Source organism: Diceros bicornis, chromosome 35 (assembly GCF_020826845.1).
Source record: "Diceros bicornis minor isolate mBicDic1 chromosome 35, mDicBic1.mat.cur, whole genome shotgun sequence".
NCBI classification, from domain to species: Eukaryota; Metazoa; Chordata; class Mammalia; order Perissodactyla; family Rhinocerotidae; genus Diceros; species Diceros bicornis.
In genome coordinates this window covers 9,720,599-9,739,974 of record NC_080774.1, presented here as the reverse complement: position 1 = coordinate 9,739,974, position 19,376 = coordinate 9,720,599, and the positions used below count along the sequence as shown (strand labels likewise).

At 38.9% G+C, this 19,376-nt stretch overlaps 1 protein-coding gene across 8 annotated transcripts in view; it reads left to right on the top strand.

Annotated features, from left to right (window-relative positions):
* ATXN2 (ataxin 2) overlaps nucleotides 1–18,383 on the top strand; it is a 114,438-nt gene extending 96,055 nt beyond the window's left edge. For 5 of the 8 annotated variants that reach the window (XM_058531428.1, XM_058531426.1, XM_058531421.1 and 2 more), the window contains 7 exons: nucleotides 3,867–4,051; nucleotides 4,388–4,520; nucleotides 8,183–8,236; nucleotides 13,472–13,617; nucleotides 14,346–14,573; nucleotides 16,755–16,923; nucleotides 17,768–17,873. In XM_058531428.1, the coding sequence (XP_058387411.1) occupies nucleotides 3,867–4,051; nucleotides 4,388–4,520; nucleotides 8,183–8,236; nucleotides 13,472–13,617; nucleotides 14,346–14,573; nucleotides 16,755–16,923; nucleotides 17,768–17,796 (944 nt within the window). In that variant the 3' untranslated portion in view covers nucleotides 17,797–17,873. Of the gene's footprint in view, nucleotides 1–3,866; nucleotides 4,052–4,387; nucleotides 4,521–8,182; nucleotides 8,237–13,471; nucleotides 13,618–14,345; nucleotides 14,574–16,754; nucleotides 16,924–17,767 lie in introns of all 8 variants that reach the window. The other 3 variants (XM_058531424.1, XM_058531422.1, XM_058531425.1) reach the window with 2 other exon arrangements.
* The last annotated feature ends 993 nt before the right edge of the window (nucleotides 18,384–19,376 follow it).

Sequence of the window (19,376 nt, the reverse complement as noted above, 5' to 3'; positions counted from 1 at the left end):
CTGTGACTTTCTTGTTTTAAATCATAGTTAACTGTACCACATGAATACTTTATATTAATGTATTAATTATTGTATTACAATAATTAATGTATTAATAATTAATGTATTAATTATTGTATTAATATATATGTAATACATTAATTAATGTATTACATATATATTAATACGTTAATAACGGTTAATACTGTTCATAGTATTCATGCCTAAAAAAATTAGCAGTTATTCCTTGCTATCAAATATCCAGAGTACAAATTTCCCTTACTGTCTTATCAATTTTTTTAATAGTTGGCTTGTTGAGCCAAAGCCCACATTTTTCATTCGATTGATATACTCTCTTAAGGATAAGTCTCTCTCAATTTATAATTTTCCCCTTAGTTTTTTCTCCTTCCCTATCTTATTTATATCCAGCTTGGTGGTCTTGTATTCTTTCCCACCATCTGAATTTCATGGATTGCATCCCAGTGGTGGTGTTTAAAATGGTCTTCTGTCCCCTGTAATCCTTGTAAACTGATAGTAGATGAGAGGCTTAATAAGATTAGGTTGTATTTTTCTTAATCTGGAATGTTTCATAGATGGTGTGTGTACTTTCACTAGGTGTCATATAATGTCTTGTCATCTTTCTTTTTTGTGATAGTAATAGTAATTTGGCCACCTTATCTATCCAGGATAAAATGTCCTACCAGCTTTTCTCTGTTTCTAGCAGCCATTGATGATCATTGTCTAGCCCTAGATCCATTATTTCATTAAGAGTTGCAAAATGATGACATTTTCTATCACATCCCTTCTTCACTTATTAGGGGGAATATTTCTACAAAGAAAATAATTATACAAAGACAAATTTTACCTTGTCAAACTATTTGGTTTCTGTGAGGTAGTTTGTGCAAGAAAGACAACTAAAATGCCCATCATTTCAAGGCAGTTCTCAAAATAATCACTTGGTTTCCTATTATCCTCTAAAGGGTGACCAATGAGGATTTTTTGTTGTTGTTTTATCAGTATGAACTCATGAATTTTGACATTCAGTTTTCCAGTCAGCATTTTTATTAGAATCACATTAAATTTATAAACTTATAATTTATCAATTAACTTAGGGGAGAATTGCTATCTTTATATTGAGTCTTCCTATCCAAAAACAGATTATGCTTTTCTGCTTGTTTAAATCTGCTTTTGTATATTCAGTAGTGTTTTTAAGTTTCTCTTAAAGGTTTTGTGTGTTTGTTCAGTTTATGCCTTAGTTTTTTTTTTTGTTTTTTGTTTTTTTGCTGAGGAAGATTTGCCCTGAGCTAACATCCGTTGCCCATCTTCCTCTTTTTGCTTGAGGAAGATTCACCCTGAGCTAACATCTGCTTCAGTCTTCCTCTGTTTTTTTTTTTTTTTTTTTAATTTTTTATTTATTTATTTTTCCCCCAAAGCCCCAGTAAATAGTTGTATGTCATACCTGCACATCCTTCTAGTTGCTGTATGTGGGACGTGGCCTCAGCATGACCGGAGAAGCGGTGTGTCGGTGCGCGCCCGGGATCTGAACCCGGGCCGCCAGTAGTGGAGTGCGCGCACTTAACCGCTAAGCCATGGGGCCGGCCCTGTCTTCTTCCTCTGTTTTGTATGTGGGTTGCCGCTACAGCGTGGACACCGACGTGTGGTGTAGGTCCACCCCCAGGAACCAAACCCAGGCCGCCGAAGTGTAGCACAACAACTTAACCACTAGGCGTGGGACCAGCTCCTGGATATATATTTTTTTTATTGTTAATATAAACCAGGGTCATCTTTTCCATTGCAATTTCTGAGTAGTTGCTTATGAAGTAAGTTTACGAAGTACTATATATGAAGACTGTTGCTGTCTTGGTGTTAATTTTATATCCTGCTACTTTACTCTGTCAGGTAACAGGTGAAGTCAAGTACTTGCTTCTGAAATGCAGGCATGGGTTGTATAAGCATATCTTTCCTGCATGATAATGGGGCCTTTGCACAAAACCACCTCTTTTGTCTTCTTGGTACATAATGCAGTATTACCTTTTTTGCAACCTGTGAGAAAAATTGAGTTGTGTTTGAAAATATGCCCACGTCAAGGACTTGATTAACGTAAAGTAGAATTTCTTAGGCTTAGCATTATTGACATGACATGACAGATGTTCTTTGTGTGGGGGAGGAGGGGTATCCTGTGTACTGTAGGATATTTATTAGCATCCCTGCCCCTACGCTTTAGATGCTAGTAGTGACTTCCCCATCCCCCCATTGTGACAACTAAAAATGTCTCCAGACATTGCCACATATCCCTTGAAAGGCAAAATTGCTCTCAGTTGAAAACCACTGACATAAGGACATGGCTAAAGTATCATCTCTCTAAATTGTACTTTAAGTTAAGGTAGATTCATATTAGGAGGAAAAAAAAAAACCACCATAAAACCAAGTGTATCTCTGTATACATATATATGCATATGTGCATATGCACAGATGATGATCCAAAAGGCTACATACAGTCGTTGCTCTTTGGGGAAGAGAATGGTATGCAAATAGTTGGAAAGGGGAATTTTGTTTTGTATTGTTGAATTTTTTGTCTTTTAAGATTGTATGCAAGCATTATGTTTTTGTAACTAGAATTTTTAATTTTAAAAAAGACAATAAACTTGACTAGCTTTTAAAAATTTTTATATGTAAGGGTCATAATCAAGTGTCAGAAAAAATAGTGAGGGTGAATAGGTTAAGCTCAGTTAGTAAGCTTAATTAAACAAACTTTCATTTGATCAAAATTATATTTGAGTTTGGGGTGGCTTTTCTTTACTAAAAGGAGATGCTTTTTCAATATGTAGAATCTCGAAATTAAATTCAGAAAAATATTACTGTGTTGGTTTCTTCTGTTTTCTAGCTTGCTTTTCTAAACAAACAAAACAGTAGATAACTAGCTCTCCTAAATTTCAGCAACAGTCATTAAATTTTTAGCAAAAAATCTCAAACATTTAAAATAAAAACCAAATTCTGTCTCTAAATTAGCAGTTACTTATATAATCATTGCTGATGATTTTATGAACCTACCAAGTTATACATTTTTGTGCTTCATACCTTGTAAGCCGTGGTTCATGATTCCCTCAAGTGGCTTGATTAACATCACACTATAAACCCCTCACAGACAACAGTCAATGCCATAAAGACACATGAGGAAAACTACACAGAGCATGCAGCTAGCTCTTTTGTGGGGGAGCTGGGCAAGACATTACAGAGAGGATGACAGTTGAGCTAAATTCTTAAGTAGAGCTTTTAGAGGGGGAGGACTATAGGCAGAAATCTGTGTGAAATAATAAAAGTAATTTTTAAAAGAGCCATTATTTAGAAACCTGCTGTGTTTAAGAAAGAGCAAGAAGTTGTGTAAGAATTCAGTGGTGGGAAATTAAGAAAGATGGAGTTAAGATTAGCGTTGGGTCTGTTTTGGTTTTTTGTTGTATTTTTGTTTTTCTTTGAATAAATCCAATGCCCTTCTCTAGCAAGTGGCATAATTTGGTGTATCAAACAGGGATTATCTGAGAAGTAGTATGAAGGGAACGTTGTTTCGTAGTGCTGTAAGAGTCTATTACAGGGACCTGATCAAGCATGGGGGTCATCGTAGAGAGTCTCGGAGGAAGTTGCTTTCAAGCTGACACCTGGACAAGTCAGAATTATCCAAACAGGGGGTTGGAGATCAGTGTTTGAGGTTGAGGAATAGCATGTGTGATAGGAAAACAGCCCAGAGTGGCTGAAGTGTGGTGGTGAGGGTGGTCTAACATGGCATTGGAGGCAGGCAGGAGGGTCAAATCATGTAGAGCCTTGTGGACCATGTTCATGTATTTATGCTGAGGAGATGCTGTTTTCTAATACTAGGTCATCTTTTTCTGCAGTACCAAATATGCCCCAACAGCGGCAAGACCAGCATCATCAGAGCACCATGATGCACCCAGCCTCAGCAGCAGGCCCACCAATTGTGGCCACCCCACCAGCTTATTCCACACAATACGTTGCCTACAGTCCTCAGCAGTTTCCAAATCAGCCTCTTGTTCAGCATGTGCCACATTATCAATCTCAGGTAAGGCTGTAAGGTTGATATGACCTAACTCTTAATTTTTGTTCCCTTTAAATAACCTAATTTTACCTTTTAATATGGTAAAGGGGTTTTCCTTTATATTTTGTTCTTTGTGTTATGGTAAGGTGGATAGCTAAGGGTTTGGGGAGCCTTTTTAATATGTATTAGAAGATTGCTGATCAGTGTAAGTGTTTCAAAGGAAATCAATAAGAAAAGTTTTAGAATTTTTAGAGTCGTTTCTGGAAATGTGGAAACCATGGAGTTAAGACATCTAACTAAAATCTGCATGACTCTATTTGATATTTTAATATTTTTTCTTTATTTTTTGTTTGAACACAGCATCCTCATGTCTATAGTCCTGTAATACAGGGTAATGCTAGAATGATGGCACCACCAGCACATGCCCAGCCTGGTTTAGTATCTTCTTCTGCAACTCAGTACGGGGCTCATGAGCAGACGCATGCGATGTATGGTAGGAGGCACTTTGTTTGTCTTTTTCAGTGTGTGTGACTATTCTTCATTTGTTTTAAAGCTTTGAAAAGGTACTCTGTTTAAGAATAACTTGGCCTTTTATGACATTGAAGGTCAAGAATCTAAAGAAAAGATGAATGCATTTCTATCTCTGACTTGTTATAAGTCTTGGCAAATTATTCCTACTTTTGTTCCTGAAATTCCTCTGTCTTCAAATGTTTCTCCTTACTTTAACTAAAATGTAGTGATGTGTGTAACAGAAAGCATCTTTTGTGGAGAAAGGTATCTTCCTCCTCTTCCTTATCAGTATTATTATTTGGTATGCCCTGCCTGAGGTACACAATAAAGTTTTGCCATAATGAAAGCACTCTCCAGCAAGAAAACATTCTGCTTCACTCCTTGCTCGGGGGGTCACTGGCATTACATATATTTCTTGCTATTTGTTGTAATGCTACTGTGTTTCTGCATTATGCTGTATTTTAAGTGGTCAAAATTGTGTAATATTAGATCTGCTTTAGACATGATTCACACTTTAATCAATACAAACAATGGTAAAACGAAAATGAGAAGTAGTCTATATAAAATTAAACAATGTATGTGAGAACAGTAATCAAAAATTACCATCTTAGTTTCGTGGCCAGAGAACTTTGTACAGGTCAACTTAGCAGCTGTCTAAAGTACTAAAATAATCTGGTTTTCAATGTTGAGAACTTAAAATAAGATTTCCACTTATATCTTGTAATATCGAATGAATGGCTTTGTCCCATATTATGATAGTTTTTCAGAATGCACCTTTAATTAGTACCAGTTTCATTAAGATGTAAGTTTTGTTTTGAACTTTTCTGAGAACTCCTATACTGTCACTTAGGTTTTCCCATTGGCATTTCAGCTTTTTGGAATGGGAGGAGAGAAATTCAAGTTTATTCAGACAATTGAAAAGTATACCACTATAAGAATGAAATTACAATTACATGTAACTACATGAACATTTCATTTTTTAAACCTCTTTAAACTTGTTGAATGACTAAGAATGTAAAAATTTTAATTTTTTTAACTTTAGATAACAGCGTATAACATTTTGTAGGTTAATAGGAATAGAACTCAGGCAGCAGCAATCATCCTTCTTGTCACCCATAACCCACCACTTAGGCGTTCTTCCTGGAGGCATGCTCCTTGCACACAGATTCACTAGTGATAGGAATTTTACGTGATTAAAGGCATTATTTTTATAAAATACTTAAGTCTGATCTTAATTTTCCGCATTATTACTTAAAACTTTCTATTGTGGATTAGCATTTACATAAAAATGATGTAATTGATACATTTTGGAAAACATTTCTTTCAAGAAGCCCAGCCATAATCTAAGTGAAAACTATACTGACAGACTGATTTGGCTTATGATTTTGGTTATGATCCCCTGTCATAGGCTTGTCTTTAGTTGTTTTAACCAGGACTAAGTGTGTATGAAAAGGCATCTTTGATTTATCACACTGGCTTTTATGCAATTTGTATACATTTCAACAATTTTCCAATTTGCTAAAGGTTTAGGTGAAAAGTTCTTTATGATTGTTTATACATTTCTGGAGAATACATCATGATTTAACAAGTAGAAAAAACATTTCTTTCCTCCATTTTCTGGCATATTTCCCTTGGAATAAGATCTGAAACTTTAGAGCTAAAATTTCCATTGCTTTTAGGCAATTGCTATTTATGTACCCATGCTTTTGAGACAGTGTAGTAATATTGTGATGTTGAGCAGAATCTTGCTCTTCAATGTGTTCACACACTGCCAACATCTGGCTTTGTCTTTTGGTTGGGTGTTCATTGGTTTGAAACAGCCTGTACAGTAAATACTGTATTTGAGGCTCTAATGGTTTTTATAACTACCTTCCCAGAACATTTCCATTTGAAAAGCAGTTGGCCTTGGGCCCTGAAGTCCATTTAAGTGTGGGTAAATAGGAAATATTGCAAACAAAACAAAACATTAGACTAATGTCCAGTGAAATCTGGAATGGACTAGTCATCAGAACCAGTTCTTTAATGCCAGGAGAAAGTTGCTCAACCAGATCTGAACTACTCTCCTATAATTTACACAGGTTGTGTTTAATTGATGTCTGTTGATGAGGGCAGGCTAGGAGCAAGGCTGTGGACTTGGTATGATTGTTGCTGGTTAACCAAGGTTCTCTTTTGGATATTTCATACCCTAAAAAGAACATTAGGAAATGATGAATTATTTTGTTCTTTGCCATCATAAGCCATAATTTATCTGCTAAAGCAAGTTTATTAATTCTTCAGTAATTTATTTCAATTATTTTAGATCTTCCAAATCCTAATTATGCCAAATATAGGCACATTTTAAGTACATTGTTTTAAACTAAGACAAAACTGTTTCATGGAAATGCTAGTTTTATAATAATTTCCAACAATTTATATTTTATATTCCCAAAGGAACCAAATATTTTGAGTATGAATTATGTTTATTTTTAAGCTACGCCCTTTCTAGATTTTTTAAACTTTTTATACAAACAAAAGAATATGCACCCAGATGTTGGTGACAATTATATGTTACCTTTTTGCCATTCGCTAATTATTACGGCTGTAGCAAAAGGCTTTGAGAATAAAAAGGATCATTAATGACTGCAAAATGAAAGACTGATTATGGTTTTTAAATTGTTGGTATATTTAATATAAATATGCTAACAGATTACTGAACAGTTAAAGTATTAGGAGATGTATATGTATATTCTAAGTTGTTGTTGACCTTGTTTTCTTTCTAGCTATCTTAGAGAGGACTTTGATCACAAACTTCGTCTCTTTAACCTTAGTCTAACTTTTATCATTGCCTCTGCCCCCTCCCTCCTAAGAAGTTACTTTTTGTTTGCTTACCATCTAGTCTTGTAATTCATCTAATTTTGTTTTATGGCAGTGTTGTTTTCCCTTTCAGAAATAGTAATAATGAAACTTTCTCTTCTAACTAAAGCCATCAAGAAGAGTTAGATCCAGAATCCTTTTTCGGTTTGTTTTTTGGTATTTGAACACAGATAAACTGGACAATAAAGTAGGCAAAAACATTTAAAATGCACCTCTTATCCTTCCAGCTGTTAACATTTTGGTGCATATCCTTTTCAAGTATACTTAAATAGACACACACACACACCTCTTTATGTAGACGTTTTAACAAGAAATAATATCATAACCATGTTTAATATTACTAATATTATGCTTCTAAACTTTTGGATCCACTACCAGATGCCCAATAAGCATCTTGCAGAATAATGACATTTTTATTAATAATGATTTGCAAAATTGAGTCTTTTGAATTAAACTTGGTAAATATTCGTTTATTTTGGTATATTGTTTATATCAGTTGTTCGATGGAATGCCATGTTGGTTTTTTATTAGATAATAATTTTATTTCTTTCATTTAAGCGAGTCAGCATGTGGAACTTGACACTCCAATACAGAAGAAAAATGTCTTTTGATTCAGCCCTATCTTACTTAATTTTATAGCAGTGTTTCAAGTGCCTGTCATCTCTTGTAAAATAAGAAAAATGAATTATGCATGAATACAAAAAGAAATTACTAAATATGTCAACCTTTCCAGAAAATTAGGAAAATGCACACCTTAAAAGGCTAATTTACCTTTCTATTTCCCAAATTCAGCATGTCCCAAATTACCATACAACAAGGAGACAAGCCCTTCTTTCTACTTTGCCAGTGAGTTGGGTTTTTTATACTAATTTTAATTGAACAGTAAAACACTTTTTAAAGAATACGTGTTAAGGGAATAGACTTGTTGAGCAATATTTTCCTTGTGCCAGACAAAATCATTAAAAATATGTATATCGGTAAACAATTGAGAGTTTTAAAAAAGGAAATATAACCCAGCTTTAAGAAAGCTGGAGTTAATAAAAAATTGAGTTGTTTCAGAAATTAATTTTTGCATACCAAGCAAACATGTGACTATTTTGGAAATGCCTAATATTTTCATTGTTCAGAGAAACTTTTCCTGAACAGTTTTTTTTTTTTTTAAACCAAGCCACAAGCTTAGTAACAAGAACTTAAAACGTTAGTTTTTTAGTGTCCTGTGAAGAAGAAATTTATCCTTACAAGGATTTTTTAATGGAATAGGTTGAAATACTATGGGAGGAACATTTCTGTCTTTTCAGTCTTTGCATGACTGGAGGTTTAAAATACTCAGGTAGCGGACACCTCAGGATGTCCTGAGCTTAAGCGGGAAAGCATGACCGAGCAGCCCAGTTTCTACCCGAGACTGTCTTTGGCAATGCCGGCCCGTCTCACCACTAGTGAAAAGGTACATGCTTGCTCCTAAATGGAGCAAGTCTGGGCAGGGCTTTCTTTTGGAAATGAACTGGTAAGGTGTGTTTTCTCTATTGGTAGGGCAATTTTTAAATAAGGCTAGTCATGGACTTTTGGTACTTGGATAGGAAAGGTACTAACTTGCAGAAATCCTTTGGAAATTTATGCCAGTAGTATGTGTCACTTTATGTGAAATACTATATTCTAAGGGATATTAAGGATTGAAATTTTATGTTAGAGACTAAATTTTGAATTAGTTTAGAATGACTCAATGTCTGAATCTACTAAATGCCAGATTTTAAAAAGCATTTAGAAAACATTTTGACTTAAATTTTCATTAATTGTGCCATGACTTGGTATCCAAAAATAAGTGTGTACATATTATTTATTTGGTGCTAGGAAATGTTAACAAATTTAATCCTTTAATAGATGCTCTTTAAAAAGGAGTCTTGCTGTATATATATACTATTAAAGGGAAACTATGTATGTGATATAGTATGTAAAAGACAGCATCAGTAATTAATTTTATTATGTACTCAATTTGAGGTCTCAAATGTAGTTATCCTCACCATCTTACTGTCTCTGTTAGTAATTTTGGAATCAGTTTCCTGCTAAGTAGCTAAAAGGTCCTTAATCATCACACCTAAGCATTAACTGCCTTAGGACAACTTCCCCTAAAAGGGAATATCAGTATTTTTTAAAAGAAACTAACAGTGGGGCTGCTATTTGTAATTTAATGTGCTGCTTTGTACCCCACCCCACCCCCAAGCCATTTTGTCATGATTTGGTCTAGTTGCCTTTTACTCCCCTTTTAAAGAGTTTTCAACTTCCCTTCACTTCCTTTTTTCTGAATTTGACATCAAATTTACAAGTTGGAAGATTTTGTTTTGTTTCATTTTTTTAAAGATTTGCAGTGCTGGTGATCTCTCAGGACTTGTGCATCCAAGGTCAAAACAACAAAACCTAGTTACAAGTTAAACACACAACCTTATGGACTGACTGGGCTTCTGTAAGATCATGGCTTAGGAAACTCTTTGGGAATGTGGTTAGTGTTATGAGGATTTGACAAATCGTATATTTAGAGTTTTAAGCATTTATATCAAGGAGCACAGTGAGTGGGAATCTTCTAAACTAGGTCTGGCTAGGAAAAGCAATACTTCTTTGATTAGCTTGACCTAATTCAAGTTTCATGAAGGCAACTTAAGTTTTATAGATAGAAGTTTAACTGATGGAATAGCTAAATCAGAATTTTGAAGAAAATTCACTTTATTTTTAACCTCTCCGGAATCTTTAGCTACATTAATGAGCATGTATAATTAAAGCAGTTAAGTGATACACATAGCTCAGTAGAGCCCAGAACGTACTGCCCTTGGCTCTCCACCTCTCCGTTTCCCTGATTCTCTTATATTTTTTCCTCGTTTACTCTATTTTGGTTCCTTTTTCTTATCTCTCTCTTCCCTTCCAACCTTTTTTTCCCCCTCAGCATTTTAATTTTCCTCTCATCCCACCTTTCTTTGTCTCATTCTTAACCGGCCTTTCAAGGAACCAAACTATATTTTCATTATTAGTACTGAATTAAAATTAGTGTTGAATTTCACATTTTTCCCAATTAGCTGCTCAGTTTTCATATTTGAGGGGGAAAAAGAGTTCCTAGATAAGGTACTTGCTTAGCAAATATCTTTTAAGCAAGAAGATGAACAAAGGAAAATATTTCTAATTATACCTCCTTGAATTTTATTTGCAGCTTGTGGTGTACATTTATATCTGCTTGATTTTTCTTATAATACATTGTAGTTTACTGATGTTTAGGTAGGAAAAGGATGGGTTTTTTAAACAGAGCCTATATAGATGCACTCAGCTTGGATTATTTGAAGTATTTGTGCTATGAATGCAAATGAGATATAGATTAGAGTATTTTATAGCCTTTCAATATTGGTGAAGTACTATCACAGAGATGCCTTTTGCATAATAAGAAATATTTCATCTTTAATTTTCTCCAGATTTCAAGATTTTAACATTTTTCTAATTGATGAATAACTTCATTAAGAGACTCCATGGGTATAATTATTCTCTTTATCATGGCCATGTTTTGATGTGTGAAAATTAATATAGCACCCAGCTAGAGTATATTTTTTATTTATTGTTACTTTTTATTTTCTTAATATTTTGCTTAGATGGTAAAAGTGAAATTTAAAACTTCAGTACAAAAATTTCTTAAATAAAGTTTAAAAAATAAATAGAAACTCTTGAGATTCTGTATTGTGTCTTCATCAAACCGCATAAATAGAATTTGGGATTTGGAAATTGCTTTCCCCCAAATAGATTTAATATTGTTACAAATGAAACATTTAAGAAGCTTGGAGGTAGGGAGGAGTTTTAAGGCTAATTGTGTGAAAATAAGGGAGTGTGAATGACTCTAGATTTCACTGTCCCATAGAACTTTCTGTGATGATGGAAATGTGGTACAAATTGTGCTGTCTAATCAGTAGCCACTAGCTACATGTGGCTATTTTAATTATTTAAAAATAAATTTGAGGGGCCGGCCCGGTGGCACAAGCGGTTAAGTGCGCACTCCGCTGCGGCGGCCCGGGGTTCGCCGGTTCGGATCCCGGGCACTCACTGATGCACCGCTTGGCAAGCCATGCTGTGGCGGCGTCCCATATAAAGTGGAGGAAGATGGGCACGGATGTTAGCCCAGGGCCAGTCTTCCTCAGCAAAAAGAGGAGGATTGGCAGATGTTAGCTCAGGGCTGATCCTCCTCACAAAAAAAAAAAAAAAAAAAAAAAAATTTGAAAATAAGTGTAAGATTTTCACAAGAATAAAGTCAGATTCAAAATTTATGTCAAGTCTTTTCGACCCAATCAGTGCCTAGACAATTTTGGGGGAATCTGAACGTTAACTTAATGAGTATGATGGTGAAGAATGGCCTTTTAATAAGCCAGTGAATTAGAAGGAAGACATTGACTACTTTCATGAACTCATGGGGTACTGTTGTGGAGCTCAGGAAAGTAAGCACATTATTTTTCCCAGCTCCCAAAAAACAGTCACTGACTCTTCTGAAAAACACCCAGAGAATATGTTGCCCCAGTTTTCCTTGTTACTATGTTCCAGTGTATGTTAACTCTTCTAGTTAGGAAATTCCCAGTGTATAAACAAAAGTGCTTTGTTTCATCTAATCTGGGTATTAACGAATATTAATGCCCACTATGGCGTTGGCAGTGGATGCACAGGTGATCCTAGCACTGGCTCTTTGCCTCGCCCTTAAAAGATACATCTGTAGTTGGGGAGATAACCAGTTGGGCTGGAGTGTTGGTGGCCCTTGGCCCTACAATGTCAAGCATTACAGAATTACTTCGTGTGCCTAACCCTCTGTGTAACATTTACATGGGACATACCCAGAGTCTTCTCTGCCAGTGACTCTTGGCAGCCTTGCCTATCAGACTGCTGGAGTTGGGGTGCCTGATCCCAAAGCAGTGCTTGCTTTCCATTCGTCCCCTATGTGTCTGTATCTGCTAACACATCACATGAAGAACACGAGGAACTATTTTGGAATTGTTTCTGTGTATGGGCTTAGCTTCTCAGGGATTTTAGGATTAGTTGGCAAGAAGGTTGGAAGTCACACGTTGCTAGAGATGTGTCTTTAGAACACTGTCCTCAGCTCTTTGCCACATCGTGGTTAGATTTGTATCAGTGCTATCAATAGTCACGGGAGCAATGACCCCATCTTACTGTGCTTTTGATTCTCAAATTGAACAAGTGAGTTTATACCTATCTCCCCGTTTTGTACCAAGGTATGGTCTGTGCTGAGATTCACAAAATTGGCTTTGGGGTCTTATCTTTAATGAACACGTTTTTACTTAAACTGGCCCATCATATTTCCTTTGAAGTTACTGTAGTAAAATTCTTTCTAAAGGCTGGGATGCTTTGAAGGGAGTTCATTTTTCTACATAGTTTAGGTAACTCCATGTACTAAATTTTACAAGGCACAGGTGAAAGTGCCTTGAGCAGGGAGGGCCCAGGGAACAAACTGAGTGGCAGAGTGGCTTCTGTGTTCAGCTGAGAGAGATTGTGGTCATTTGGCACTGAAGATAGAGCCCTGGCTTTGCCACATACCTTATCCAGCCTCTTCCGCCAGCCCCTATATAATCTGTGCCCATGGGTCACTGCCCCAGCTCCAGGGCAGTAGCATGGTGAGGTTAGCCAGATGATGGCCTTGAGCTAAAGAGAGAGTGAGTGTGAGTGTGTGTGAGTGTGTGTGTGTGTGTGTGTGTGTGTGTCTGTGAGAGAGAGAGGAAGAGAGAAAGATTGTTTGAATTGCTTCTGCCTATGTTGTTAAGTTGCCTTTTCAGGAAAACCTGGTGACTGTTTTAAGAATAAATTTAATTAAATTTCAATGTAGTGTATACAGCTGTGTTGTATGAATAAAATGCTAGTCTGATTGTTAAGCAATAACTTCACACTTATTTTTTCAAGAAAATGGATGGTTTAAATGGAGTCAAATACCAAAATAGAGATTGGTAACAGCATAAGTTAGGCATTGAGCATCAAGAAAGTTCAGTTGAGGAGGCATAGAAGAGCAATTAAGATCATGACACCTGTCGATTCTACACACTACTTTTTTTTTCACTTTAGTTTCCACTGGCTCCCTTGCTCAGCAGTATGCACACCCTAATGCTACCCTACACCCACATACTCCACATCCTCAGCCTTCAGCTACCCCCACCGGACAGCAGCAAAGCCAACATGGTGGGAGCCATCCTGCACCCAGTCCTGTTCAGGTAAGGAGAAACTGAGAGGCCTTCACAGAACTGCTTCCTCATTCTGTTAAGGAGCGTTTTTTCCAGTGCCAGGCAGGGTGCTAGGTACCACATGATCAAAACACCTAGCAGCCCTACCTCATGGAGCCAGCATACAGTCCTGCAGGCTGTGCCTCTGGGGTTGGTTGGTTGGTTTTTAAGTCACATTGATACATATTGAGAATAAGGTGATTGGATAAATTCTAGAAATTTATCAATATTGAAAAATCTAATTTAACATAAAGTAAGGAATTTGCATGGGGCGACTTTTTTTTTCATTCCTAATGTTTATACGATGAGTTTTTTCCTATTAGCTTCTTTAATCATGTTTGTTAACAGAGAGGCATTTAAGAATCTCTTTGACCCAATCTGTGAATACCTCCCTCCTCCCCTCCTCCTCCCCTCCCCTCCCCACCCCTCCCCTCCCCTCCCGGGGCAGTAGACTTGTTTTACCACTGCTTGGCTGAGGGCTGGTAACTTGCCAGGCTGAGAATCGGGCTTGCACTCCAGAAAGGAATGTCTTTGAACAGGAGGCCCCCCCAGCCCTGTTCTTACCAGCCTGTGGCATTCTCTTGTACTTAGCATTGCCCGTCATCTTAGATGGGCCCAGGTAGAGCCTGTTTTCATGTGCAGAGTTCAGCTTTGTGTGTGACCCTTAACTGCTTTTCATTAAAGAAGTTTTTTCTCAGTTCTTTCCTGTTGCTTTGCAGCACCATCAGCACCAGGCTGCCCAGGCTCTCCATCTGGCCAGTCCACAGCAGCAGTCAGCCATTTACCACGCGGGGCTCGCACCAACCCCACCTTCCATGACACCTGCCTCCAATACGCAATCGCCACAAAATAGTTTCCCAACAGCACAACAGACCGTCTTTACGATTCATCCTTCTCATGTTCAGCCGGCATACACCAATCCACCCCACATGGCCCATGTACCTCAGGTAAACCAGCTTTAGCCAGCTTTCTGTGAAGACCAAGTAGAATATGAAGGTTATCAGATAAGCAGCAAAGAGCTAGACGCTCTCCAAGCTAGAAAACCCTGTGTGTGATGCCATTTGCCTGTCTCCCTTTTCCCACTCAAATACATGTGATCTGGCCCTAAATGAATGTTTGTGTGGTTTTGTAATGGGATCAGTGAAGTTGCTGATTGGTCAGTCCTTGAACATTTCCCAACTGAGGCCTTAAAAATATCTCGGACTCTGGAATGCCTCTCAGTCCTTCACCTTTCTGTGTCTGCTTTGCTATGTTTATATAGCTTCATTGCTATATATATGTATACATATATATATTCTTTCTTTCTCTGTCTCTCTCTCTCTCACACACACACGCACACACGGAAGAAGTCTTGCAGGGAGGGCGGGCCTTCACAGATTCTTAGCTCTCTGAGGTGACTACCATCTGGGCCTGTCAGCTTGAATGTTAGTGACAGGAAATCTCTCCACTTGTTTTTCCTGGCTATCCATACATCCGCTTTGACCCTATGCTGTACTTCTTGAAAGGGCTTGGCCTTGTACATTGTTACAGTGTAAGGAGAAGCTGGATGCACCCAGGTGTTCCCGTTTTTCTTAAAGAGCAGCCTTGGAAGCACTTTGGAGCTCACCTCCAGTGTAAGCTTCTAAAGGTTGAGAGGTGTGGTTGCTGTCGGCATCAGCTGCTGACAGAAGTCCAGTGCAATCCAGGGCCAAGTTGGATTGTCTTAATGAGGAGAAGGAGCTGCCCTGCAGCTGGGCTCTAACACTGTCCTTGATGCCCTCCCTGGAGCTGTTAGGGGTGAATTGGCTGTATTCGATGTCTCTTTTTGCTGCCTTTATCACAGAACTCTTAGGCGGGTCTAAGCTAGACTGCCTCATTGAACTGCATTTCGTGTCAAACAGTTGCGCCCCTGAGGCTGGGGCGTGGCGGGGGCTAGAGAGGCCGCTCAGTTGGAGCTAACTTTCAGAAGGCGACCTTGTAACTGGTTCCACAGCTCTGGGAAGTTTGGGTGTCCTCCCCTGCAGAAGTGTAGGTTCTGTAGTGTGGTGCACTGCAGTGGATGATTTGCTTTGGATGGTGGGGAGGGCAGCTGGTTTGGTCAGATGTGGGCCGGCATGGTTTGGCTGACTCAGGAGCTTCATGAGAGCTGGGGTCCTGTAGATGTCTAGTAGAGGCTGGTGGCTAAGGAGGTATGTGAATTTACATGTAAGTTGGGGTTTCTAAAACCTCACTTTTGTGTTTTTGTGCTGAAAGAGCAAAAAGGTTAATATTTATAGGGAAGCCCAGGTATGCCATGGGCCCATTTGAATATACAAGAGAGTAAAAACAGCGGTTCATTTAAGGCTTATGGTGGTCTAGAACAGTGCACAGCATGGGAGGCAGGGAACGAAGGCTCTTCCTAGCCCTGCCATATCCCTGCAGAGCTGGGATCCAGCTATTTGGGCTGACTAAAACCTTTCCAACTCGACAGTGAGACCAGGTTGAACTCACTCTCACTTGGTACAGGGACACTGGGCTGGCTCAGATAATTTCAGATTACCCCTCCCATCTCACTGGAGCCATTACCTGCAACCTCCTCCTCCTCCTGCTCCATCAGCATATCTTTAAGCAGAGTAAAGGGGGCCTGAGAGTCTCTTCTCTCACTGCCCTGGCTCATTCTTCACTCAAGTGCTGGTGAGCAGGCAAGAAGCACAGGGGGACGGGCAAACGAGGAGAATGCTAAGTGATCCATAGAGCAGAATTTGACAGTCTCTGGTTATAATGTAATAATCTGCTTTCCTATTTGAAAGGGATGTTATCTGTTAAACTACTTTAGGCCCCACATGGAAGCCAGATTCTGAAACATCATTGCATATTGCCTCCTATTAAGTTGAGAAAGCTGCCGTTGGACCAAGGGTCTCATCTTTGTGAAGACCCTCCCCCATAGATAGAAGCCAGTGATCAGAAATGTTTAAGGCTAGGACACTGCAGCCCTGACTTTTACCCAGGTGAAGCATGTCTGTAGGTCAGTGGATGATCCACTAGGGAGTATCCCCAGAGAAAGACTGTTGCCCTTTCCTGAGAGCCCGAGCCCAATAAAAGGAACACAGTTGACATGTTGTTTAAGCTGGAGATGTTGCCTGTATGCGTAAAAGAGCTCTCTGTTTCAGGCTCATGTACAGTCAGGAATGGTTCCTTCTCATCCAACTGCCCATGCGCCAATGATGCTAATGACGACACAGCCACCCGGCGGTCCCCAGGCCGCTCTCGCTCAAAGTGCACTACAGCCCATTCCAGTCTCGACAACAGCGCATTTCCCCTATATGACGCACCCTTCAGGTGAGGCGTGTGTGTGCAGGGGCCGCCGGGCACCCCAAAGCATTCTGCTCGCACAGGTCAAGTGGCAGGCAGGGCCAGCGCTTCAAGCCCCGCATTTGAGAACTAGCAAGACTCGTCAGAGTGGCACAGTAGGGACTGTGATGATCAGTTCAGTGTCAGGGCCTGAGGCTTCCAGCGGGAGCCGAGTCTGTGCGTGTTCTGATGGTATACAGGATTTGGCTTGATGAGAAGCAGCAGCAGCATTCTGTGTTGCTGATGCATGCTTAGGACTCAGTTGGCCTTCCTTGTTATGATAGGCTGGACAGGGCAGCGTTTTCCTTCCTGAGTCCCAACAGTCTGACATGTGGGGGGTTACCACCATGGCAGAGTTTGATTGTAGCTCTGGAGAACACTACTGATGAGAGAGTGCTGTGTATGGATCGGTTCAAGGGTAGTCTTAGCTCCAGCCTATACCCTGACAGGGAGAGAATGCCCGTGATTGCGCTCTAACACTTGATGGCTGCCATGGCGACATTTCATAGTCTGACCTGTTACTCTGAAAGCAGTACTGGTGCTTGGCTAATATTTGGGGAGGGGGTATGTTAAGGCCTTTTTCTCTACCCCATGAGCAACAAGTCTTCTGGGAGTTTTATCTGAAGTGGTTTTACGTCTGACTGGTGTGTTTCTACCTACCCACCTACCCTTCCCCCCTTTTGGTGCAGATGGGAGGGGGAAAGAGTGAATTAAATTCTGAGTCTTGTTCAGCTAGCACAAGGATAGGTTACAGTCACGTGCTGCAGAGACACTAGGCTAATGTGCAGTGTTGCCAGTTTTCTGTTTAAATATTCACTTTTCTTTTTTACAGTACAAGCCCATCACCAACAGCAGTTGTAAGGCTGCCCTGGAGGAACCGAAAGGCCAAATTCCCTCCTCCCTTCTACTGCTTCTACCAACTGGAAGCACAGAAAACTAGAATTCATTTATTTTGTTTTTAAAAAAATATATGTTGATTTCTTGTAACATCCAATAGGAATGCTAACAGTTCACTTGCAGTGGAAGATATTTGGACCGAGTAGAGGCATTTAGGAACTTGTGGGCTGTTCCATAATTCCATACGCTGTTGCAGAGTCCCGCAAGTACCCCAGCTCTGCTTGCCGAAACTGGAAGTTATTTATTTTTTAACGACCCTCGAAAGTCATGAACACATCGGCTAGCAAAAGAAGTAACAAGAGTGATTCTTGCTGCTATTACCGCTTAAAAAAAAAATCAAGACTTGGAACGCCCTTTTACTAAACTTGACAAAGGTTCAGTAAATTCTTACCGTCAAACTGACGGATTATTATTTATAAATCAAGTTTGATGAAGTGATCACTGTCTACAGTGGTTCAACTTTTAAGTTAAGGGAAAAACTTTTACTTTGTAGATAATATAAAATAAAAACTTAAAAAAAATTAAAAAATAAAAAAAGTTTTAAAAACTGATATCAAGTTAGTGTGTGTTTGTATAAGCTATTTCTATAATAGGATTGTAATATCAAGGCAGGAGGGCTGAGTGTGCTTTCCTAATATCCTGGAAGGTTAGCTGTCAAATGATTTTTCTTCTTCACCTTCAGTTCTGGTTCAAGGTATCTCTAGAAAAAGACAAGCCTGAAATATTCTCTTTGGTGGATAGAGGTCTGCTTCAGAAGGAGGAAGGCTGGCCAGAGTTGGGCAGCACTGAAATTCCACATCCTCAGCCTGACGCTGATTCTGTAAGCTTCCTTTTTAATATCTCCTGAACCTAAATGAGTGTTAGTCAGAGTTGTCCTGCTTCAGACACCTGTCTGTTTTACCAGTAGGGGGCAGGAGACACTTTTCTGAAAACGGTGATCAAGAAATCCAGAGGGCAGAAAAGCTGAAAAGGTGCAGCGATGCACAAAGCCCCTTATTGCTGTAGACTCACAGGCATTTGTTATGTCCCCAGTTTGTGGGAGGAGGACGAAGGGAAAGCAAGTATTTAAGCAGGGCAAGGATTTTGCAGAGACCGTAGTCGTGATAGACAGAGCCTTTAAATATGGTGGCAACAAGTCAGGATTGTGAAAACATTTTTTTAATTCACATGTAGCAATTTGTACATTATAGCAAAATTTCCATTATTCAAGAATAAGTTACTTGTACAGTACATAAACAATATATAAAATTTTGCCCAATACCTTCCACCTATAATTGTACAAGATGAATCCATTATCTGTGTTGTCATTACAATGTGCTGCTTATTCCAACCAAACACTGGATGTCAGATGTGTCCTTGTTAAGAGGCAGTGGATAATATACTATCAAGTTCCCTAGCCTGTGGGAGATTTTAGAGCTTACGTAACATTTGCGATAAGAGACTTAACCCTGAATAAAAGCATGAAGGAATCTCAGGCAACCTTTAGGGAAAAGTTCAAGGCCTTGATTTGAGGTTAAGAAACTGTTATGTAAAAATAGTGTTCT